At 35.8% G+C, this 24,726-nt stretch overlaps 3 protein-coding genes across 3 annotated transcripts in view; 1 reads left to right on the top strand and 2 right to left on the bottom strand.

The window, feature by feature from the left end:
• Positions 1 to 7,656, bottom strand: part of lrrc2 (leucine rich repeat containing 2) — a 13,803-nt gene extending 6,147 nt beyond the window's left edge. The window contains exons 1-6 of the mRNA XM_051117336.1: positions 7,508 to 7,656; positions 2,855 to 3,008; positions 2,290 to 2,417; positions 521 to 571; positions 272 to 433; positions 62 to 198 (exon numbers count right to left, since the gene is read on the bottom strand). Of these exons, the coding sequence (XP_050973293.1) occupies positions 62 to 198; positions 272 to 433; positions 521 to 571; positions 2,290 to 2,417; positions 2,855 to 2,994 (618 nt within the window). The 5' untranslated portion in view covers positions 2,995 to 3,008; positions 7,508 to 7,656. The remainder of the gene's footprint in view (positions 1 to 61; positions 199 to 271; positions 434 to 520; positions 572 to 2,289; positions 2,418 to 2,854; positions 3,009 to 7,507) is intronic.
• LOC127169745 (protein FAM240B) lies at positions 2,902 to 22,133 on the top strand. Its single transcript, XM_051117335.1, has 4 exons — positions 2,902 to 3,026; positions 19,586 to 19,783; positions 19,858 to 19,982; positions 21,991 to 22,133. Exons 3-4 carry the CDS (start codon positions 19,861 to 19,863, stop codon positions 22,082 to 22,084), a joined length of 216 nt encoding a protein of 71 aa, XP_050973292.1. The 5' UTR covers positions 2,902 to 3,026; positions 19,586 to 19,783; positions 19,858 to 19,860; the 3' UTR covers positions 22,085 to 22,133.
• On the bottom strand, positions 22,130 to 24,726 carry srp19 (signal recognition particle 19). The gene is made up of 5 exons (XM_051117334.1): positions 24,560 to 24,726; positions 24,256 to 24,331; positions 24,104 to 24,175; positions 23,915 to 24,023; positions 22,130 to 22,754 (listed from the first exon to the last, which is right to left on the bottom strand). Exons 1-5 carry the CDS (start codon positions 24,595 to 24,597, stop codon positions 22,624 to 22,626), a joined length of 426 nt encoding a protein of 141 aa, XP_050973291.1. The 5' UTR covers positions 24,598 to 24,726; the 3' UTR covers positions 22,130 to 22,623.

The following is a 24,726-nucleotide window of genomic DNA, read 5'->3' as shown; positions in this document are numbered from 1 at the left end:
TTTTTAATGGAGTTCATGCATAAGAACATAATTTATATGGTGTCAGATCACTGTGTCGCACCTCGAAGGGAAGCTCGGCCAGGTTTCCGTTCGCCGTCATCTCTAATCGTTCCAGATTCTCACATTCTCCGAGTTCAGGTGGAATGCTCAACAGTTTATTATAATTCACATTTAATTCCTTCAGGTTGATCAGTTTTCCTGTGAAAAACGAGACGTTTGCATTGGATTTCTGATATGTTGATTTTAGTATTTCAGGTTTGGTGATTCTGACCTATTTCAGGAGGAAGCTTCGTCAGGCCGTTTTTCGGGACGTCCAGCACTTGCAGATCCACAAATGCCTCGATGTAAGTGGGAATCTCAGGAATTCTGGTCCTGTGGATGTGCCATTCTTTGAGATAAGTCATATACTGAAGATCTTCAGGTAATTTCTGCAGATCACAATCACAGTTGGATCTCAGACAGTAGTACAAATGCATTGTAAAACATCTTTGAGAAAGCTTTTTCAGATGGTTACCATCCATTTTTTTCCCATTCAGCTCAAAAATGAACTTCTTCTTGTCAGCGTCATTGTCTGCATGAGAGACACAGACAGTCAGAAGTCAGATTCAGAGTCTCAACAGGGATATTGTTCGGGAGTTTTAGACAAATGAACATTACAGATAACTCGTGTTTTATCACTGTGCATTCCAATCAGTCAACTGCAATTGGGGTATTTTGATTAAGTAAAAATAACTAAAAAAAAAAAAACATCTAACACAATAAAACACAATAAAAACGTGATAACATATCAACGTGATAAATTGTGAACGTGATTTTTACATTTTTTTATTATCTGTTATCTGTTTTGCAAATAAACACTTCATGAATACTACAAGAAAAAATCTGTTGAAAAACTAAGATATCGGTGCATTTCTTTTAAATTTACCAATATTTCCTTTTACCCGTATTTTGAATTACACATTGTGTTGTGTTGAGGTTTAAATATGTAAATAATCGATACAGAAAATTCCTCCATGTTAACCATTATCTTATATTGTCCATTCTTCTTATTTGTTGTTAATTACATTTAAAAAAATTTTTATTAAAAATTACATTTATTTTATTTAAAAATCTATATATTTTTTTCTGTTTTGTCGTTAATTTATTTCTTAGGCATTAAGAAAGCTAATAAATTATTTGAACAATACAAATTTAAAATTAAAATAAATATAAATAAACTTAAGACAATAAATTTTTTTTTAATATAATAATTAATATTTTAAATTTATCTATGTCATTTGATCTTTAACCTAAACCAGACAACTAAAAATGTATTACTAATCAGAAATTAACTTTTGATATATTTACGGTAGGAAGTTCACAAAATATCTTCATGGAACATAAATATGATGACATAAATATAATGATTTTTGGCATAAAAGAAAAATGTATAATTGTGACCTATACAATGTATTTTTTAGCTATTGCTACAAATATACCCGTGCCACTTAAGACAGGTTTTGTGCTCCAGAGTCACATATCATGTGAACATTAACCAACATCAGAGAACTATAAATGTAATATTAAAACAAAATTAAAAAACTTAAAACAATAATAGTAAAATAATAAAAATAAAATATTATATTAAAATGAAATATTGAATGTTTACCTACATGCAATGTGAAAATTAGAAAAAATAAAAATGTAATTGTAATAATTTTTTAACTTAATAATAATAATGGTTTATCTACTAGTCATGTGACCATTAACCAACATCACTAAAGAGCTAAAATAAAAATAAATAAAAATATTTATTTGAATTTAAATTAAGTATAAAATAACGCAAAAATACGAAACACTATATACATATGTTTACCTTCATGTCATGTGACCATTAACCAACATCATATATGCAAATATACTCTTAAATTATAAATCTTAAAAAGGGGGTAAATATTTTAGATCACATTTACGTATCCCTGTTTATTATTATTATTATTATTATATGTTGAAAACAGTAGTAGAATTTTTCAGGTTTCTTTAATAAATTATTAATTTCTAAAACAGTTATTTTAAATAGTAAAAATATTTTACAATATTTCTGCTTTTGCTGTATTTTGGATCAAATACCGTAAATTAAAAAAAAAAAAAAAGGTAAAAAAGCTTACTGTCCAAAAACGTTTGACTGGTGTTTTAGAGTTCAGGCTTATTTCAGACTTATTCTGAAATTATTTTGAATATCTATTTCATCAGGTGATATAATGACTAAAATCATTCATTATGTCAGTTTGCCCTTATTTTGTGCATCACCGTCATTATGGGTGGGCAGGATGTGTAGTTCACTGAGAGCTGATCTCTCCAGGTAACACTGCAGCGCTGTGACCTCAGTGCTCTTCAGCTTCCTGCATGCGATGCGATACTGCCACTGCTCATTTACCCTATTAAACCAACCAAACACAGGATCAACATCAGCTCATCTGACAGCTCTTTAATAAGCGGTTTCTCTAGACCAGGGGTCACCAGACCCAGTCCTGGAGGGCCGGTGTCCCTGCAGAGTTTAGCTCCAACCCTAATCAAACACACCTGAACCAGCTAATCAAGGTCTTACTAGGTATACTTGAAACTTCCAGGCAGGTGTGTTGAGGAAAGTTGGAGGTAAACTCTACAGGACACCAGCCCTCCAGGAACAAGTTTGGTGACCTCTGCTCTAGAGCATGGCTGTTCAATCCTGATCCATGACCACAGTTTAGCTCCAGTCCTAATCAAACACAGCTGTTTGTAATGATCAAGTCATCTGGATTAGGTGTATTTATGTTTAATTTCAGGTCAGAAATGAAAAGTCCTGCTCTAGATTCTGTTGGCTCGTCATCCTCACTTGGCCAGAGCACTTTTGCTGATCCGCTCTTCCTCCTTCTTCTGCCGCTGCTTGTATTTCTTCACGCGTCCCTCCCACAGCTCTCGGATCAATGAGAGGTCATACACGGGAATGTCAATGCCGATCCGCTCTACCTTCATGATGGGAACTGATGCTGAGGAACAGACAAAATGTATGTGAACCACACGCACATACAATTGTATTCCTATCATTATGGGTTAATTTCATGGGCGTAATGTTTTTTCTACTTTCCAAACTGTATCTTCTGTATCTGTATCAACTGTGTCCAAATCTTGTTTCCTCATGGGGAACAAATATGTCGCCGCAAGGACAAAATTTATACTGGTATGTCTTGTTTTCCAGTACAAATATCTAAACATCCTTAAATCAAGATGTATTTACTTGAGATGAAAAAAGTAGCAAAATTAATTGAGTTTATGCTTAAAACAAGAACAAATATCTGTCAACGAGGTCAGAAAAATAATCTTGCATGTATGGCAAAAAAAAAAATTCAAATGTATTTTTAAATACAATTCAAAATATATATCAAAGAAAATACACTTCCAATACATTACCAGGCTACGGAGCCCCTTAAGGGACATGGTGGTGAAAAAAAATCAGAGTGAGTGAAAAAATCAGGGTGGGAGGAAAAATATTTTTCAGATTTTTTTGCGTTCCCTCGCAAAACATTTGCGTTCTCTCGCAAAACCGGTTGGGTTCGGACAAACACTTCCTGTTTACTCAGCTCAGTATGTTCACAACGGAGCGGTTCATATAAGTTTTATACTGAACTTGAACTTAAGTGGCCTATTATAGAAATACAGTCATTTAATTGCTTATAGTTTAAGGCACGATTTGGGAAAATCCTAAAACGCTTAATGTGGATTAATGTACTAAAACAGTGACAGCGGAGGCCCAATTCGGTATTAATAAATGCTATTCATACTAATAAAAATTTTAATATTAATAGCATTACTCTCAATAAAGCAGTCATAAATGCAACTTGCTAATGTCTTTTCTCCCCACAGAAAACCTTTAGGATACAGAAAACGCTTAATGGAAGCTAATGGACGAATTAAGACGTATTTGTAGTTACAGTGGTTTAAGTATAGTAACCATGGTTAATTTGTTTGCTGCTTGTTTAAAAAAAAAAAATATAAGTTTCTGAAAGGAAAAATAAAACAAACAAGTCACGTAGCCTATTAGTCCCATTTATTCAGAAATAATACTACCAGCAGGCCTACAGCGTGTTATAATACCAACATTATAAACACACATAGCCTATTAGTTCCCTGCACTTCACAGCAAATCCTTTAAATTTAGCCGTATTCAGAACAGACCAAAAACTAAAACCAAAAAACTATAACTTATTCATTTTTAACGAATAAATATAATATAATGCAGTATATAATAACAGGTATAAGCTTATAGCTATAAATAAACTAAAAGAAATAATTTAAAGCGAAACTGAAAGTATGGGCTCACGTATGGCTCTCCTTCAGCACAAATCCAAATGTTTCCATATTCGCAATGTATTTGCAGCTAAAGCATTAAATTAACCGGGCTTTGTACGTTCCAATATCGACATGAAAAAATCATAGTGAACAAAAATGTGCCGCAGTGGATTGGACCGGTGCTCACGCTGTACGACACAGACTAATACAGACTATTTAAACTGACTAGTGTAACTTTGTATCTGTTTGGGTGATTCTGTGTATTATTTTAATAATGAACAGGCTGCGAGGCGCCGGCGCGATCAAATAGCTGATATATAAAAACTGTAAAAATATATACATATATATATATACAGGGGTTGGACAATAAAACTGAAAAAAAAAACAATTAGTACGTTGTTGAGCCTTTTTGTGCCCAATGCAGCATCATTTCATCCTGGGAATGACAAATATAAGTCCTGCACAGTAGCCAGAAGGATTTTAAGCTATTCTCCTCTTGCTCTTGCAAAAAAAAAAAGTGGCCAGGTCACTACGTGATGCTGGCGTAGGAAAACTTTTCCTAACTCGCCCTTCCAAAACATCCCTCAATAATATTCAGATCTGGTGGCTGTGCAGGCCATGGGAGATGTTCATCTTCACTTTCATGTTCATCAAACCACTCTGTCACCAGCCTTGTTGTGTGTATTGGTGCATTATCATCCTGATACAAGGCACTACTTTCAGGGTACAATGTTTGATCCATTGGGTGCACATAGTCAACCTTCACTCTCTGCTCTTACTGGTGCAGTGTGCAATCAGTGAAGATAGGCCACCAGGCTGTGCAAACATATCCATGAAACCTCCAACACTATATTGGCCAGTGTTTCAGTTTCATTGTCCAACCCCTGTATATAAAATATAAAAAACTGTCTTCCATACAGAAAAATACCCTGTGCGAGTTATTGTTTTTCATGTTTAAAATAGGAGAATGCAATATCCAAACGACTGCAAATGCAACATTTATTTTATATAGCAGTTCAACAAAAAGGGTAATATTAAGTGACATTTTAAATGTAGCCTACATTTTAAATACATGATGTTTGTTATATTTAACGAAATAATAATAGTTCCAACGAAATCCGCAACAGAACTGGCGTGTCTCCAAGCAACAGCGGTGTTTCGTTTCTGAATTAATCTGCAGCTTTGAACCATTCGGAGAGTCCGTGATTAATCACCCATTCATAACTACAACCATTTGCTTAGTTATTGAATGAATGAATGAATGAATGAATGACGGGACGCCTTGCTCGTTAAGACAGTGACATGCCGCCACCTACTGGAACGTTTGAGAACCACTAGTTTAATGGATTACTTCATTAATTGCCTATTTTTAATAAAACATAAAATGTTGGCTTTTTATATCATTGTCTTCTTATATTAAGCTAAGGTACATTGGATATATTTTTAATAATTCCATATTTGGTCTTTTTTTTATCAACGTCTTCATAAAGCCGGGTTTTCTTTATGGGAGGAAAAGGCTTAACATGCAATTTAGAGCTTTCTGTTCATATTCGGGGCTTACCTGCTTTCCTACATTTAAAATGTATAACAAACTCTATACCGAGCTCGGCCTTTTATACTCTGTTATCCCGTTAAGTTTTCTTTCTGGGGGATACGCTTAACGTGCAATTTAGCGGGTTACGTTTATATACTGAGCTATTCTGGTATATAAGGTGTGTACTGAACTTGGTCCTACAGTGGTTTACATTTTAGAATGTACCAAAATCGTGCCTTTGATGTATTTATATAATAGCCAACTTGAGTCCAAGTTCAGAATCAAACTCTATGAGTCGCTCAATTGCGAACGTGCAATGTAGGAACCACTACAAGCTGTAAAGTTAACAGATAGTGTTTGTCCGAACTCAACTGGTTTTGCTAGAGAACGCAAAAGTTTTGCGAGGGAACGCAAAAAAGTTTTGCGAGGGAACGCAAATGTTTTGCGAGAGAACGCAAAAAAATCTGAAAAATATTTTTCCTCCCACCCTGAATTTTTTTTCACTCACTCTGATTTTTTTCACCACCATGTCCCTTAAGGGGCTCCGTATTTTTGTATATTGAAAAAAAAAAAAATACAAAAATGGCAAGTATTTGTTTCAAATATATATTTCTGGAAATATATTTTCTTCCAATATATTTTTTGTATATTTTTTGTATATTTTCAAAAAAATCAGCAAGAAACACACTGTACAAGATGTGTGTGTGTATGGAGTGTGACTGAAAATGTATTTTCTTGCCCCTGAAATACATTTTGAAATGTACTTTTGTGTAAAGGTTGAAACTAAAATACAATTTATTTTCAGTTATTATATATATATATATATATATATATATATATATATATTAGCATTTTTCACAATGAATTTTTGCTTCATGTGATACACAGACAGCTGTAATAAACATGCAGCACTGTGTGTTTGCATTTCAAATGCAAAATACAATTCATTCCGATGCACCTTATTAAAACTACTGGAAATATGTTGCTCAAAACCAGCAGGGGGTAAAAATAGAAACTGTAAATCTGTGATAAGACACTTCCATAACACCGTCTGCACCTCAGTGACTGACCTCTGCTTAATAGGTTGTGCACTGCTAAAAATGTCTTGTTTTCCAGTGCAAATGTCTAAAGATTCTTAAATAAAGTCACAGCTACTTGAGGAGCAAAATGACTTGTTTACTGAAAAATGTATTAAAATTAAGTGAGTTTTTGCTTACAACAAGAACAAATACAAATGTAAAAGCAGTTCAAAGTGCTTTGAACTGATCAAAAATAATATTTTTTTTTTATCAAAAATAATAATTTTGCTTCTCAAGTAAATGTATCTTGATTTAAAAATCTTTAGACATTTGCACTGGAAAACAAGACAAAAATAGTGAGTAAGATTAGAGTTCATGTAATGTTTTACTAAACTATGAAATGAGAAGTTGTTGTCTCAGCAGTCAGATGTAAATCTGAGACGTTCAGCAGTTTCTCCGCATGAATCATCTGTCGTTTGTCTGTTTGAGGACAAATCATAGACGATTGTGACTCAGAGAGTCATTTTGACTTCCAGCCCATGAAGAGTCACCCAGTTTAACCCAGAACTAAACACATGGCCTGGATATTAGATTAGTTTGCTGTTAATCTTCATTAAAAGGTCATTTATGAGCAGATTTTGCGTACCTGCGGCTGTGAGCAGCTCCTCTGCGTTTCTTTCCAGGTTTAGCTACTTGTTTACTGCTCATCTGTATTTAGACGCTGCATGAACACGCTGCTATTTTTACAGCGTGTGATTCGATGCCTCGTGTCACGGCGTCTGGACGCATCTACATGTCCACACTATCACACATACTGATCCATAAATGACACACAGCTGCAAGATGTATACAAACAGAGGTCTGGTGACATTGAACACACTCCTGCATTTACACATATAGCCTATTGTTGCTTTAAAACAAGCGTGACCTTTTTCTGAAGGGTTGTGACCTCTGAGATGATTGACATGTTGACCTTCCTTCTGTAGGGTCTCATTTTACATTCATTTATCACTTGCTCACTGAAAACATGCTGTGATCTTTATTAATGTCAAGTCACACTTATTTCTGTAGTGCTTTATACAAAACTGTTACAAAGCTGTTTACTGTTTACAGAAATAAACACCAAAATAACAAATATGAGACAATGCAGTTTCTGCAGTAAACCCAGCTAACAGGCAACATTTTCAGATGTTCTTTTTAAAAATTACATAAATGTTGAGACAAAACATTCTCAATGCAATGTTTATGGAATTGTATTATAACTTTATTATTATTTGCTATACGTTCTCAAAACATCTTTGTGATGTTATTTGTACTTGATGAATGTTCTAAGAAACATTTTTGCAACATTTAAATAACATTCTAATCACTACAGGAAAACATTTTATTTTAACTTTCTAAGAATATTAAAAATAAACATTCAAACAATGTTATGTTTTGGGAGAAAATAAAATTAGTTAAATGTTTAAAAAGGTTTTGTAACTTTTAAATAACGTTCTAATCATGACAATAAAACATTTTAATGTTTATTTTAACTTAAAATATTAAAAATAAACATTCAAACAATGTTATGTTTTGTGAGAAAATAAAATTAGTTGAATGTTTAAGAAGTTTTTGTAACTTTTAAACAACGTTCTAATCACAACAATAAAACATTTTAATGTTCATTTTAACTCTTCTTAAAATATTAAAAATAAACATTCAAATAATGTACTGTTTAGGAAGAAAGTAAACAGAAGTTCTTGTAACCTTTAATAATGTTCTAATCATGATAATAAAACATTTCAATGTTTATTTTAACTTTCTGAGAATATTAAAAAATAAACATTCAAAAAATGTTATGTTTTGGGAGAAAATAAAATTAGTTGAACGTTTAAGAGGTTTTTGTAACTTTTAAATAACACTCTAATCTAGACAATAAAACATTTTAATGTTTATTTTAACTTAAAATATTACAAATAAACATTCAAAAAATGTTATGTTTTGGGAGAAAATAAAATTAGTTGAACGTTTAAGAGAAGTTTTTGTAACTTTTAATTTACGTTCTAATCATGACAAGAAAACTGGACAATTTAACTTTCTTAGAATATTAATAAACATTCAACTTTTTAAATCAATCACAACAACAAAACACAAAAAACTGGACATTTTAACATTTTAGAAAATTTTCGAAACAATGTTTCCACAATGTTTATATGTAAACTAAATGTACTACCTGGAAGCAGCTCTAAAAGACAATAGCATCATTATTCAGCTCAATTCAGTTTTGTTCTCATCCATTAGTGTCATTGCATTTAAATCAATAATATTATTGAATGTTAAGTTAGTAATATTATATATTATCATGTAATAAGTCAGTAATATTCCCTTTAATGGGAGGTTCACATTGTGACAACATGCACCGCTATAGACTCGACGTGTTATATGAACTGTGTTGTTTTATCTCTGTCTCAAAATATTCATAATAAAAAGAAAGAAGTAACATAGTTTAACACGAAAACAATCTCAAATCAGTGTTTTATAAGAATAAACAAATCCCAGACTGAGCAGCAGAGAGCAGTATTGGTCAAGTGCAGACGCTCAGCAGGAAGCACACTGTTCAGTGGCTCAGATATCTGATCCAGCACTGCAGTGATGACATATTTTTGTAGTTTGTATCACCCTGCTTCCTTCAACAATAACCCAACAGGATTTATTCATCTTGGATTATTGCATAAAATCAGCTCTGTGACCAACACAAGTTCATGATTCTTACATACTTGATTAATCATGATCATCTTTACAAATGAGCACAGCTTTTATGAATTTTGAAGACTGAAGAAGTAAAAAGGCTAAACGTAGATTATTTAATGTATTTAACGTAGGAATGTTGTTTCTTGCTTGTGTGAACATTAGAGGAACATTCCATTCTATCATTCTGATAGTGATGTTTAAATCACCCATTTTCCACATTTAAAGTAACATTCAAACATTTAAAGTAACATTTAAAGAACATTTCATTTTATCATTTTGAAAATATGAAACTCTTATTTCTGAATTTTTAAAATGTCAAGTTTTTAATGTATTAAGAACATTCCTTCTTGGTTATGCGAACGTTAGAGAATCATTTTATTCTATCATTCTGAAAATGTTATGTACATGTAACATTTGAATGTTTTTTTAACATCTAAAGCATGCATTTTTATATGTAAAGAATGTTGTTTCTTAGTTATGTAAATGTTTAGTAACATTCCATTTTATAATTTTAAAACCATTATGAAAACATTACTTTTCAATGTTTTTTTTTTTTTTCAGAGCAACCTTTTTTTAATGTATTAAGACTGTTTCTTCTTAATTATGTGAACGTTAGAGGAACATTATATTCTATAATATTATCTGAACATTGAGTATCTGAATTTCTAAAACATTTTTTCTCAGTTATGTAAATATTATAGAAACATCCTATTATATATTTCGATAATCTTATGAGAATGTTAAATGCAATTGGTCTAAAATGTCTAAAACACAAATTACAATATTTAAAGATTTTTATATTTATTTTTCTTGGTTATGCAAACATAAAAACATTACATTTTATTATATATAAACTGTTATGAAAATGTTATTTCTGATGTTTTTTAAAAACTTTCAAAACTCCTAGTCTTTTTGACACATTAAGAATGTTTCTTCTTGGTTATGTGAAGGGATATATGAAGAAAAACATGAGAATGTTAAATCTGAATGTTCTCTCAAGGTTTATAACACCCATATTTTTAATATATATATAAAACGTATTTTCTTGGTTATATGAACGTTAACATCAGTGTTGCCAAGTCTGCGTTTTTTCCGCTGAATTGGGATACTTTAACACTGTTGCCTCAGTTTGTTTTTCATGTCTGCTGATTAAAATGACCCCAATAATGTCATATTTAGCCCCATGGAATGCTAATTTTACCTAATTTTACCCCACCAATATTTTACACATTATTGGGCTAGGTTTGAGTAGCAATTGGTCGGGTTTTGTTGTGAAAACGTCTCGGGTTAATTATGTAACCCTCGTTCCCTGAAGGAGGGAATGGAGACTTCATGTCGGTGACCGATGAATTGGGATCTCGCTAATCCACTTAGAGTGTAAACTAAACGAGCCAATGCACATTGGCATGCAATGATTGCATCCAGCAATGCATACACAGGTTTTCATTGAGGAGCCGAGCCGGTGACCTGGCAGCTCAGTGGTGGTACAGCAGCTGTGGCAACGGGACGTGACGTCTCCATTCCCTCCTTCAGGAAACGAGGGTTACATCCGTAACCGAGACGTTTCCCATCAGTTGGTCACTCCGAGTCACGTTGGTGACCGATGAATTGGGATCCCTACCAAAGTGCCACAGCTGCTGCCCCCCTCCAGTGTCCCGAGCGAGCCTCCTGCACCCCCTTTGTGGCCTAGGCCGGGGCTCACAACAAGAATACCAGTCACTGTATATCATAGCACTACCCACTTCAGTAAGGCTGGAGCACTGGGAATGTGCGGAAGCCCCATTCTTCACTTAGGAGGTTTCGGAAGCATTTACACACATGGCTAACTTTTCAGGAACACATGGAAGATTGGAGTTGATTGAACCCTCTTGGAATGGCAGACGGTCTGCCAGGGAAACACGGGCTCTGAGGCTATACCGTGAAAATTAACACATATGGGATCCACTTAGGTCTCTCATATGAACCCCAGCCCTCTACCGGTTCTCATGGATTCATTGAGTGAGGGCTTGGCGCCGGACGCTCCGCTACGTCTAGCTGCCGAGGGGACAGAGCAGCTCGACAGGGTCTACTGTATGGACACTCTGGAGCAGTTTTAGCAAGCCAACCTGAGCCGGGGCCACTCAGTGCTTCTACCCATTTGAGGTGAGAACACAGGTGGATACCGGCTCTACACAAAGGCTATAACATCTAGCAAACATGTTAGGGGTCGTCCAGCCCACAGCTCTACAAATATCTGTCAGCGAGGCACCACGAGCCATCGCCCAGGAGGATGCAACACTTCTAGTTGAGGAAGCTCGCAACCTGAGCGGGCAGGGCACACCCTGTGCCTGGTAAGCCAGGGCGATGGCATCCTCTATTCTTGGGTACTATGAAGTAAGGGCTGTAAAACCCCACCTTCATATTGGCTGGAGGGGCCGGCTATAACGCATCCTTCGCCAGTAAAGTTGTGATCTCTGCATGCAAGACAGGGGCATCTGCAGCTTTCAGTGAGGTGAAGTGGATTCCCCTGAACTTGGGAGTGTGCCGGGCGAACTGAATGGCATAGCCGAATCTGATGGTCCAAAGGAGCCAGCAAGATGGACTGGGGAACGCTAGCCAGGCCCGTTTGATGGCCATTTTCAAACCGCTCACTGGTGGGAGGGGAGGGTGAGTGCAGTCTGGGATTGGCTCGTCCAACACTCCCTGTCCCCTCTGGGGACCCAGAGATAGAGGAAACCGCTCTATTGTCAAGATTTTTTGGAACAAAAGATTGTCCACCCGGCGCATTCACCCTCTCGAAGAAGAGCAGTTCCCTCCCTCCCTCCCCGTCCCGGGCCTGTTGCTGTTCCGCTTGCCGCCAAGTTTGACGGGGGCCAGGACGGTTGGGCGGCCTACACCCGGCTCCATGGTGTCGCATGGCTAAGGGCTGTTGCGGATGCGGCAGGGGAACGGGGGTGGATGCAGGGGGCCACCATCAGTGACGAGCAGGCAGAGGTACTGCCACCGGCGGCCGGGTGGAGGCAGCAGCTGCATGCAGGATGTGACAGCCTCAGTCTGCTTCTGTGCGGCAGAGAACTGCTGGGCAAAGTTCTCCAGTGCGTCGCCAAAAAGGCCGGTCTGGGACACGTGGGAGTTTAGGAACTGCATCTTGTCGGTCTCCCTCATGTCAGCTAGACACAGCCAGAGATGGCACTCCTGGACCACCAAAGTGGACATCACACAGCCCAGAGACCATGCGGTCACCTTCGTCGCACGTAGCGTGAGGTCCGAGACAGTGCAGAGTTCTCTGAGAACTTCCGAGTTGTGACCACCCTTGTGCAGGTCCTTCAGTGTCTTGGCCTGATTAACCCACAGTAACGCCATGGTGTGTAAGGCGGATCAGAGCCGACGAGTGCCTATGCGCCCAGGAGGGGAGCAACGGCTTGCCCCGCCATGTGGAAGCCGTGCTTGGACACATTTGCTTTGCTACCTCCGTGTACCCCCACACTGCGCCACCATCAAGGGTGGTGAGGGAGGAAATGCTTCCTGGAACGCTTCCTGGCAGTACAAAGGTGCCGTCCACATCTCAGTGAGCTCGTCATGCACTTCTGGAAAGAAAGGTACTGGGTTGGGCAACCTCGAAATACCAATCATCCAGACTCAAGCCCGATCCTCTCGGTGACCCGGGCAAGCATAGCCATCATCCTCGGGTCCGCATCCAGTATTCCTGCCTGCCCAGAGGGTGGTAGCGCAGCTGGATCATCCTCCCCAGAGAGGTCTGGCTCACCCTCCGATGCAGCGATCGACATCCGGTCGTTGGGGAGAGCCCAGAAGGATACAAGTGGTACCCTTACAGGAGGGTCCAGACCGTTCCTTGGGCAGCTTCACTGGCTGCGGAGTGCCGGTGGAAAGAGGTGCAATCGGAGGTTGGTTCCTCGGAGGAGAATTCCTCACCGTCACTGTAAGACCAGTCAGGCCCCCGCCAGAGGTACCGCCTCCCCTGGCTTCTGCCAGGAGGGACATTAGATCTGGGCAGAGGCACTGGAACCCCGCCCCTTTGCAGGAAACAGGAGTCTGGTCCGAAACTCTGTGATGGTCATACTCCCACAATGAGAGCATGGCTCATCCACAAAAGCTGCCTCAGCGTGCTTAATGCCCAGACACACGAGGCAGCAATTGTGACCATCACCTGGCATCCAGAAACGCACGGGTGGAAACCCCGACGCGACGTCGTCTTTGTACCGACGTAACGTCTAGTTGGTACAGACGCAACATTGCCTTTAAAAAGGCGTTCCACCTGTAAATGCTCTTTTAGGATTGCTCTTTCAGCATGCTAAGGCGCACAGGGGAGATCGCCGCCTGCAACACAAACAGGGGGTAGTGCAGCCTGATGTGTGCAACCCACTCGACATGGGAAAACGACTACCACTGAAGCGCCGTAGCTCCAAGAGCGTGCTGAACTCGTTTCAGTTTCTTCTTCTTCTGAAGTGGAGAGTCATCTTGATATGCCACACCTGTGAGGTGGATGAATTATGTTGGGAAAGGAGAAGTGCTCACTAACACAGATTTAGACAAATTTGTGAACAATATTTGAGAAAAATAGGCCTTTTGTGCAGTTCAGCTCATGAAAAATTGTTGAAAAATTGGAAAGTGTTGTGTTTATAATTTTGGTCAGTGTATATATCTTGCATGCAATGTAAGTTGCTGTAGATAAAAGCATCTGACAAATGCATGCATGTAAAAAAAGCAATAATTGCATCTAGACACAGATTGTTTTCAAGCTGCTTTTTTTGGAAGTGTTTACTCAACAATACAGTTTACCTTCCCATGTGGCTCGTTCCAGGTGCATTATGGGCCAGTGAGGGAGACTGTAGAATGTATTATAGCATTTCTCTTCTCTCTGAATGTCAGTGCTGAAAGCAGATCTTTTGTCACTTCATCTGATATCTGGTTAACTTGCTAAAGCTGGCAAGTGTCTCTGTTTGCCTGTGTTTCTAATCTTATCTCCATGTCAGTGACATCAGACTTCAGCATCAGCCCTAGAGCAGAGTTCATCCAGAGAGCAATTATTAGCAAAATTCATCATTCGGCGGCATATTTTCACTCAGTTTTGAGTGTTTAATTTGATTGTTTCATGATTTAAATAGACATAGAAAGCACAACAGAGAGAAAATGTGAAAGCTTGTTTCCATCACAAAATGAAACAAAAAAGATAAATTGCAACTTTTTATGTCACAATTCAGGTTTTGTGTTTCGCAATTCTGAGAAGAAAAGTCAGAACTCAGAATTACGTTTTGTTTTCCTTAGAACTGTGATTACATTTCGTAATTTGGCTTTTTCTCTGAATGAAAGTTTACATTTCGCAATTGCAACTTTTTCCTTAGAATTCTACCTTTTATCGCAAATTACAAGTTTGGTTTTTTTTTTGGCCACAGAATAAAAAATGCAACTGCAACTTTTCATTTCCCAGTTCAAACATTTTTCTCAAAATTTGTACATTTCTTCTAACGATTTATATCTCACAATTCCGAGTTTATATCTTGCAGTTTTAACTTCTTTTCTTAGAAATGCATGAAAAAAAGTCTGATTTGTGTGGTGAGAAGTCACAATACCTTTTTTATTTTTTTATTCTGTTCCAAAAACAAGCTTGTATAACTGACCTTAAATTTTGCTGACTGCTTATGCTCCTACAATATGTGTTAAATGCATAAATGTAAATAAGATTCTGTAAGTCCTACATTTAAAAAATATACAATTTGATTTAACAGAATCAAAGATCAAAATGTACATTATAGCAGTAATGGTTTTTAAAGAGTTAATTCACCCAAAAATTATCTTTCTGTCATTATTTCTATTTAAAAAGAGATATTTTGTAGAAGGTTAGTGAGCAAACAGTTTCCATTCCCATTGATTTGTGATAATATGGATAAAAATACAATGGAAGTCAATAGGAACCAAAAAATATATATTAAAAATATGTACAAAAAAATCTATAATTTTCTTTTGTGTGTTTCTGCAGTAGAAGAAAATACATACAGGTTTGGAACATGAAGGTGAGTAAATAATGACAGTTTTTTCATTTTTTTTGGGGTGAACTATCACATTAAATTCATGTATTGAACTCTAGATCCAGCTAACAAAAATATGTCCTAGAAACATTTTGATAATGTTCTTATTAAGTTCTTTAAATGTTCTTGCAAACATTATGGGAAAGTTACTTTTGAACGTTCTGAAACAGAACGTAACAATTAAAGTAACAATTCTATTAACAATTTAAATTAAAACATTCCAAATGATGTATAAAGAATTTTTTTTTTGAATGAACATTCTAATAACGTAATGGGAAAAAAACGTTCCTCATAATTTCCCAGAATGTTCAGAGAACGCTCCCTGTTTACTGGGGAAGCGTCGGATCCGGTTATGAGTGGGGTTAAAGCTGGGGTTAAAGCTGTAGTTAATGTGGTTAAGACGTTTACATCACACTTAGATAAGTGGGTTGAAAGGCCAGCTCTCCTGAGCCTTCATCACATGTTGGGCTTTAATATCATCAATGTAGGTTCAAAAAACAAGCATACAGCAGAGTTTATTTTAGAACAATGAGTCAGGCCGCCTGTGCAGCTGCGACTGATGTCTTAAGCAGCATTAGTGTCTTATATCATAATTACACACTGCCGAGACTAAAATAGAGCTCAGGTCAGTGCCGGTTAAGACCCCAAACTCAGCAGCACTCACGCCCACAAGACATCAAATCTCACACATGTGTGGTCGGCTTTGTATCACACCCAAATTCTCCAGATGCATTTGGCCTTGTGTAAAAGGGCACGAAAATGAGCAGGTGTTAATGTGCCGTAATGTGAGCGAACAATGGATCAGATCAGGCGCGCAGTCGGAGGCCATCGCCGTCCCAAACGCAACATTTATTCATTTAGCACACACTTTAGTCCATAGTAACAGTCACAGGGAACAGTCTCAGAATGTTCTGGCAGGTTCTCTCAAAGTTAAAAACAAATGTTCATCTAGCAATGTTAATAGAAAGATCATTCAGAGTTCTCTGGTCTTTAATAATGATCTCAAAACATTAGCACAAATGCATTATGTATAGATTATATTTCTGAAACATTTTAGTTGGATGCTTGTCTAACATTTTTTAAATGTTACTACTTGTTTCAGAACGTTCAAAGAACATTCAAAAAGATCCCCATAATATTTGCATGCTCCTTTAACGTTTGTATAACCAAGAAAAAAACATTTTAAAGCATTTGAAAAAAATGGATTTTTAAAGAGAGCATTCAGAAGTAACATTTTTATAACTTAATGAAAAATTTTCTTAGATTTTTTTTTTTCTTCGCTAGGGAGTGCTCTGGTCTTTAATAATGTTCTCAAAATGTTAGCACAAAAACATTATTTATACTAATTATTTATACCTTCGGTTGGATGTTCATGTAACTTTTTTAAATGTTACAGTTTGTTTCAGAATGTTCAGAGAATAAAAAAAGTAACATTCCCACATTGCTTATAAAATGATAAAATGTAATGTTCTCTTAACATTTGCATGAATGGTTTAAAAAACAAACAAAAAATAGATATTAAATAATCAGAAAAAATTAAGCATTTAAATGTTTGAACATGACTATTTTCGGATTGAAAAATATATTGCACACACATGCAGTGGCATTATGTTTACATACATTTTGTCATACAAATGTGCATACTATATGTTTAGTTTCATCTGCATTATTGCTGAATATTTGCTAAAAATCTCTTCTGCTTTTTATATTAGTCTGCTTTCTTTTTTATGGAAAAGAAAATTAAAAAGAAAATTACAATGCAATGTCTTGCAATTCTTTATGAGTTAATATCTTACAATTCTGAGGGGGAAAAAAATCTAAGTCATCACATATAAACATGTAAATGCAAGAAAAAAGTCCAATATGTGAGATAAAAAGTTGCAATTACCTTTTTTATTTACATATTTATTTATTATTTATTAAATTTAGTTTTATTTCCTCTCTCTGGTTGTGAACTGCACATGTGCTGAAGTTTAGTTTGCACTAACAAACGCACATGTAAACAGATACGTCAATCTGACTGCAACATTTAGTGTTCACATAAACGGCACTTTCAGAGTCCGCAACCAGATCGGATTCATTCAGACAAAAATATAACTGTGAAGTAATTAAGCTGGTGTAAGATTTCTGTGCATTGACAAACGTGAGAGATGTCGCCTCTGGTTCCTCTGTGAAGATTGAGCACTGAGACACATGTTTTAATGTGTCTGTCACTTGATGATTAGAGAGCTTATTTTGGATGTGATGGTCCTTTACAACATATGCAAAATGTTTTCCATCTTAAAAATACATGATGTAATGGAGGCCGGCGGATATCAGGTATGAACGCTGTTGCTGACACCTTTTGTGTCAGATTGTTGTGAGTCAGGAGTGTGCGTGGATCTCAGGCTGTACTGTACTTGTGAACGTGAGACTGTCATCAGGTGTTTGCTGTAATAACTTTATTAGTTTGCAGTGTTCACATCTGCATTTGTCCCTACTGCTTTTTGGACGTGATTCAGGCTATATTACACTGCAAAAAATCAAAGTCTTCCTCAGTATTTCTGTCTTGTTTTCCAGTACAAATATTGAAACATTCTTAAATCAAGATACATTTACTGGAAAGGCAAAAAAGGCAGGAATATTCTCGCTAATGGTTTTTTAACAGCTATATAAATGTTAGCACAAAATGTTCTTATGGAACATTCCTATAACTTTATTAATATTTGATATATGTTCTCAAAATGTTCTGAGATCAGCATTCTCTGTACATCCCATGATGTTAAGTTGGGCTGAGAAAGCCTCTTCTTCTTCTTCTGAGCCAGAACTTAGTCAGTATCTCCTCCTAGAGCTTTAAAGCTACAACCACCAAACTCAGGTCAGACCTTCAGTCTGGTCTGAAGTTAGTTGCTATATCTTTTTTAACTGATCTGGCTTATGGTTTTCAAAAACCAGACTATCAAAGCCACCTAAAATCCCATAGACTTTCATTGTGGGGGTGAAAACTTTTATACAAAGAGATCTGTGGTGCATCTGAGCTGTTTATTGCTATAGCAAAGCGTAACAATGCCCTACTGAAAAAACAGCTAAAACCAGCCTAAGCTGAATGGCTGCTTTGACTGGTTTCCCAGGCTGGCTTTTAAAGTGGTTCAAAGTGGTTTTGCCCGCTTTTTATAGCTGGTCAGGCTGGTCTTAGCTGGTCAAGCTGGGAAACCTGCTAAAAGACCAGTCAAGGTAAAGCCAGCCATTTTCAGTTTAAACCAGCTAAGACTAGATAACCAGCCTAGGCTGGTTTTAGCTGTTTTTTACATAATCAACTGGTTTTAGCTGGTTTAAACATGCTAATCACATTAAAAACATGTTAATCATGCTAGCGACATGTTCTTAACATGATTAGCAAGTTACTAACATGCTAGTAACATGATAATCATGCTAGAAACATATTGGTAACTTGTTAATCATGCTAACAACATTCTAGTAACTTGCAAATCATGTTAACAACATGCAAGTAACATGCTAATCAAGTTAGAAACATGTTAACAACATGCTAATCACACTAACAACTACACTGTAAAAAATAAAAAACAATTTGTTGAGTTAGCTTAAAATAATTTGTTACCCTGCTGCCTTAAAATTTTAAGTTCAATCAACTAAAATAAGTTTAGTTAACTTGAAATGTTAAGTTGTACTAAGTAACAACTTAGATATTTGTGTTTGCTAGACTTAACATGAAAAAAAATATCTGCCAATAGTTAAAAAAATAAAATAAAAATTACTTCAAAGGGAAAACAAGATTATCATTCTGAGCACATAGTAGACATTTTTCTTGTTTTACGCAAAAACTCACTTGAGAATGTTTAGACATTTGTACTGGAAAACAAAACAAATATACTAAGGAAGCAAGCATTGTTTGGATTGGAGAAGCTTCCAGCAGCCTGTGAGGAGAGATAGTGTGTGAAGTGAATGTGTGTCGCCCATCCCAACAGAAAAAGCCACAGAGATCATCGCAGAGCAGAGTCATTTCCGAGGAGGAGCTCAGAAACATCATTAGAGGTGCTGATGACACTTCAGCCACGCTGGAATAAAGACGCAGCAGATCTGTGAGGACAGTCAAACGCCTCACTCACCGTCTGGATGATGAAGATCACTCTTACTGTGTGCTGATCTTGACCTCACACAACCAGGTGAATATAAAGAGAGAACATGGACATTTGGATCTGTGATAATCAGGTGTTTGATCAGTCTGTTGTGTTCACAGGAGATGAGTTCTGCTCTCATTCATGACAAACTCTTTATCAAGTCATTCTGGGAGACGAAGATCAACAATCACCATCACATGATAGAAGTTGAAGAAGAGAGGATGAAGAAGAGCGCTCTCACCAAGTAAGTCTTACATCACTGTTTTTACTGTTTCCTTAATATACTGTACATATAAAAGTGCTGGACTGAATAATAGAATATAATCCAGAATAATTGCAATCAAAAAACACTTTATACACCTCAAATTCTGCTCTTTTTTCTGTTTGATTTCACATTATTATACTGCAGCACAGTCAAGCGACTGTGGCCGTGCTGTTCTCTCAGCTGATATTTAATATGTGTGTCCTGCTGAGGACAGAAGATTATCAGAATAACAGCCCTCAAATTCAATAATCCATGTTGAGACCGCAGCAGGTGTGCAAATACATTCAACCTTATTTCTCACGTACTGTCAATTATATTTACGCTACAGGGTATTTACAGAATTATTAAAGCTACTTTTTGAAAACTGATTTTTGGAATTGATAAAAAGTGGCAGTAAAAACACTTAGAATGTTACAAAAGATTTGTATTTCAAATTAATTCTGTTCTTTTGTACTTTCTAATGTGAATCATGAAAAATAAAATGGCAGTTTGGGCAGCACAACTGTTTTCAACATTGCTAATAATCAGAAATGTTTGTTGAGCAGCAAATCAGCATATTAGAATGATTTCTGAAGGATCACGTGACACTGACGACTGGAGCAATGATGCTGAAAATTCAGCATTGATTGCAGAAATAAATTACATTTGAACAGATATTCACACAGAAACAAGCTATTTTAGATTCTAATATTATTTTACAATTTTTACTTTAGTTTTAAATTAATGAAAGAAGTCTCTTCTGCTCACCAAGGCTGCATTTCTTCGATGAAAAATACAGTAAAAAGATTAAATATTTTTAGAATTTAAAATAGATGTTTTCTGTGACATTTCTGTTACATTTTAAAATGTAATTTATTGCTGTGATGTAATACTGAATTTTCAGCATCATTACTCCAGTCTTCAGTGTCACATGTAAAAAAATAAATAAATAAATAAAAATCAATACTTTTATTCAGAGAGGCATTAAATTAATTAAAAGTGTAGGTAAAGACATTTCAAATGTTCCAAAAGATTTATATTTCAAATAAATGCAGCTCTTTTGAACTGTCAATGTATCACAAAACTATGTTTTCACAGAACTACTGTGCAGCACGACAGTTTGCTGATAATCAGAAATGTTTGTTGAGCTGCAAATCAGCATATTAGAATGATTTCTGAAGGATCACGTGACACTGAAGACTGGATTAATGATGCTGAAAATTCAGCTTTGATCACAGAAATCAATTACATTGTAACAGATATTCACATAGAAACAAGCTATTTTAAATTGTAATATTATTTCACAATTTTTACTTCACTTTATTTTCGAATTTATGTTTTTAATTAATGAAAGAAGTCTCTTCTGCTCCCAAGGCTGCATTTCTTTGGTGAAAAATACAGTAAAAACATGAAATATTTTTAGAATAAAAATATTTCAAAAAATAAAATGCTTTATTTTTATGTGGAAACTGTAGGGTTAGTAGTATTTAAAAAAAAAAATACTTTTATTCATCAAGAATGCAACAAATTAATCAAAATTGGCATTTATAATGGAACACAATATTTACATTTCAAATAAATCCTGTTCTTTTGAGCCGTCTATTCATCTGTGAATCCTGAAAAATAAAATGTATCAGTTTCCACAAAAATATCGTGAGACACATTTGTTTTCACCATTGCTAATAATCAGAAATCAGCATATTAGAATGATTTCTGAAGGATCATGTGACACTGAAGACTGGAGTAATGATGCTGAAAAATCAGCTTTGATCACAGGAATAAATTACATTTTAAAATATATTTGCATAGAAAACAGCTGTTTTAAATAGTAATAATATTTTACATTTTTACAGTATTTTTGATCAAATTAACGCAGCCTTGATGAGCAGAAGAGACTTTTCAAAATTACGCAAATACATATGCTTGAAAAATTGTGGTATTTTCAGTCAGTTTAACAACTTGAGCTCTTGACTGACATGTTGTAAATGTTTTACCTGTGTGATTTCAGGCTACGTGACGAGTGGCTCACCAGGCTGGAGAATCGGACCAAACATCTGAAGAATTTTGGTGACAATCGTGGGGCAAATCCAATGGCAAACTAACTGCACAACACACAGATGAGTCGAGCTCAATAAACACGCGTGTCATTAACTGCTGTTCCATACTCTTTATTTCACACATTCAGACAGACGGAAATATTCATGTGACAGTAGACGCTCGGGCCGCCGTGCCGTGCGAACAGGTGCGCTGAAGGACACAAGCACTGGCATTTCGCAGCCTGTTACAGCCGTGTCAAAACACTGATCCTCCGCGGCGGGACAAACGCATCTAAAAAAACTGACAGGAGTGCTGAAAGACGCCGTCATACAAGCAGCCGGTGTATTTTGAGCTCTGTCAGCACCCGTTTATATGCAATCCATCATCAGTAATTAACAGAAACACCTTGGTCTTGCTGTTGTGTCAGAGGTCAGCGAATAGTAAGAACTAAAGAACGGTGGCGCACAAACGAATGTCCATCAGGTGCCAATGAGTGTGTATAATGAAAACATAGAGACGCTCAAACATCTGGAGTCCAACAAAAATCAGCCATTAGTCAAAAAGGAACCAAACCACGGCGTGCGAACACATGACCTTCTGTCATCTACTTCTTCTTCTTCTTTCCTTTCTTCCCTCCTTCTCCCTGCTGTGATCCTGCCTCGGCTCCGCCGCTCTTCTGGGTTCTGCTCTTTAGTTTGGGGATCATCTCCGCTACATAAAACATCACATCTTTCCCTGAAGGCAGAAACATGACTGATGTCATTTCTCCTCATTATACAACACAGCATACGTTTAAAAATGTTTTATCTAAGTGATAACAACACTTGAAAATACAGCTGCATGATTAAATCAAAATACATTTTTATTTTATTTTTATAATTTTTTTATTAATACATTATTTAATTGAACTGTAATTCATTTTTAATTCAATTCAACTGTAATTCATATTAATTTATTTTAGTTAAAAGTACCATTTAAAGTTGCTGTTTTCTATTTGAATATATTTTAAAATGTAATTTATTTTTGTGATCAAAGCTGAATTTTCAGCATCATTACTCCAGGCTTCAGTGTCACATGATCCTTCAGAAATCATTCTAATATGCTGATTTGCTGCTCAACAAACATTTCTGATTATTATTATTACTATCAATATTTAAAGATTTCTATCAAAAAAATTCTACTCTGCTGTTTTCAACAACAACAACAACAACAACAACAACAACAATGTTTTTTGAGCAGCAAATCAGAATATTATAATGATTTCTTAAGGATCATGTGACTGGAGTAATGATGCTAAAAATCAGCTTTGAAATCACAAGAATAAATTACATTTTAAAATATATTTGAATAGAAAACAGTTATTTTAAATAGTAAAAGTATTTCAAAATTTTACTGTTTTTGCTGTACTTTGGATCAAATAAATGCAGGCTTGGTGAGCAGAAGAGACAATCTTACTGATCAAAAATGATTATTATTCGAGATATATATATATATATATTTATATTTATATTTATTATTTTTTTTCTTTAATACTATTTTTAATTTTACAGTGTAATATTTTTAAATTTTACAGTGTAATATTAAAACAATAGCATTTATTTTCTTTTTTTCAGTAACTTTTATATTTTTATTTAGGATTAAGATAATAAAAACAAAATATTATTTTGAAATTATTATTATTTTTAATATTATTGTAAATTACTAATTTAAAATGTATTAGTGTTTTAATTTATAGAAATTTTAATTTGTATTACCACAAAATTTCATACAACCCAAGTACATCAAATTTGCATTTACAATTTGTAATCAGAAAAACTGCACATAGATGTTTTCCCCCTAAATCTCGCAGCCGTACTTGAAAATTACTTATTCAGTGCATCGAATGTAAAACTTACTAGATCCAAACTTCTCTTGGCACAAACTTCCATCCTCGAGTTTGAGCTGAATCCGCACTCTTCCTCTGAACTGAACGTCTCTGTTCCATTCGCGCGGGTACATCTTGTTCTGTAAGAGGGAAATGATGTCAGGATTTCACATCGACACTAAATACGAGAATCAGCACACGTATAAACCCATGATCAGACCTCCACAAGAACATTGAGTCCAGCGGCGGTGAGAACGTCCCGGATCTCAGCACACGATGGGTTCTCCACAGCCTGGATAAACACATTCAGATCAAAAACCAAACACACACAAAAAAACCCCAATTATAAATAACACTAGCAGCAACACTCACCTTCTCTGCAGGTATTCTTCTGCCTTCTGCTAGTGTCTTTTTACTGTTGATGTATGCTGGATAGATGCACAAAAACCTGGTGGGAAAAATATATGAAATAGAAATAAATAATCAAAAATATATATTGAAATATACAGATACATACTGAAATAAATATGTATGTATATATACATACACACACATTCTCTCTACGGCACTGAGTGATTACTACAGTATTATTTACACAGTACTCCATTGAGTTTTGTAAGTTAAATTGTGTTACAGATGTAATCAAATATATAAAGTAGTGAACCGTCAAACTAACCGCTCTTTATCCGCCGGGTTTGTCGTTAAATGCGCCATATCTTCAGATTCTCTTCGGTTTAAATTGCGTTTGAAATAAACACGTTTGACTCCAAACGCTTGGAAGTGAAATGCTGATGAGTGTTTCTATGAACACGACACTTCCGGCGACGGACGTCTTCTTCCGCT

This window comes from Labeo rohita, chromosome 8, assembly GCF_022985175.1.
Source record: "Labeo rohita strain BAU-BD-2019 chromosome 8, IGBB_LRoh.1.0, whole genome shotgun sequence".
Classification (NCBI taxonomy): domain Eukaryota; kingdom Metazoa; phylum Chordata; class Actinopteri; order Cypriniformes; family Cyprinidae; genus Labeo; species Labeo rohita.
Note: the sequence above shows the minus strand (reverse complement) of the source record. Positions and strands in the feature narration are given on the sequence as shown.

Bases quoted from the DNA above. Each gene is read 5' to 3' on its own strand.
- LOC127169745 (XM_051117335.1), top strand. From the start codon at position 19,861: ATGAGTTCTGCTCTCATTCATGACAAACTCTTTATCAAGTCATTCTGG. The intron at 19,983-21,990 runs GTAAGTCTTACA...GTGTGATTTCAG, and splicing joins AAGAAGAGCGCTCTCACCAA to GCTACGTGACGAGTGGCTCA.
- srp19 (XM_051117334.1), bottom strand. From the start codon at position 24,597: ATGGCGCATTTAACGACAAACCCGGCGGATAAAGAGCG. The intron at 24,176-24,255 runs GTGAGTGTTGCT...GTGTTTATCCAG, and splicing joins GAAGAATACCTGCAGAGAAG to GCTGTGGAGAACCCATCGTG. The intron at 22,755-23,914 runs GTAAGTTTTACA...TTCTGCCTTCAG, and splicing joins CCAAGAGAAGTTTGGATCTA to GGAAAGATGTGATGTTTTAT.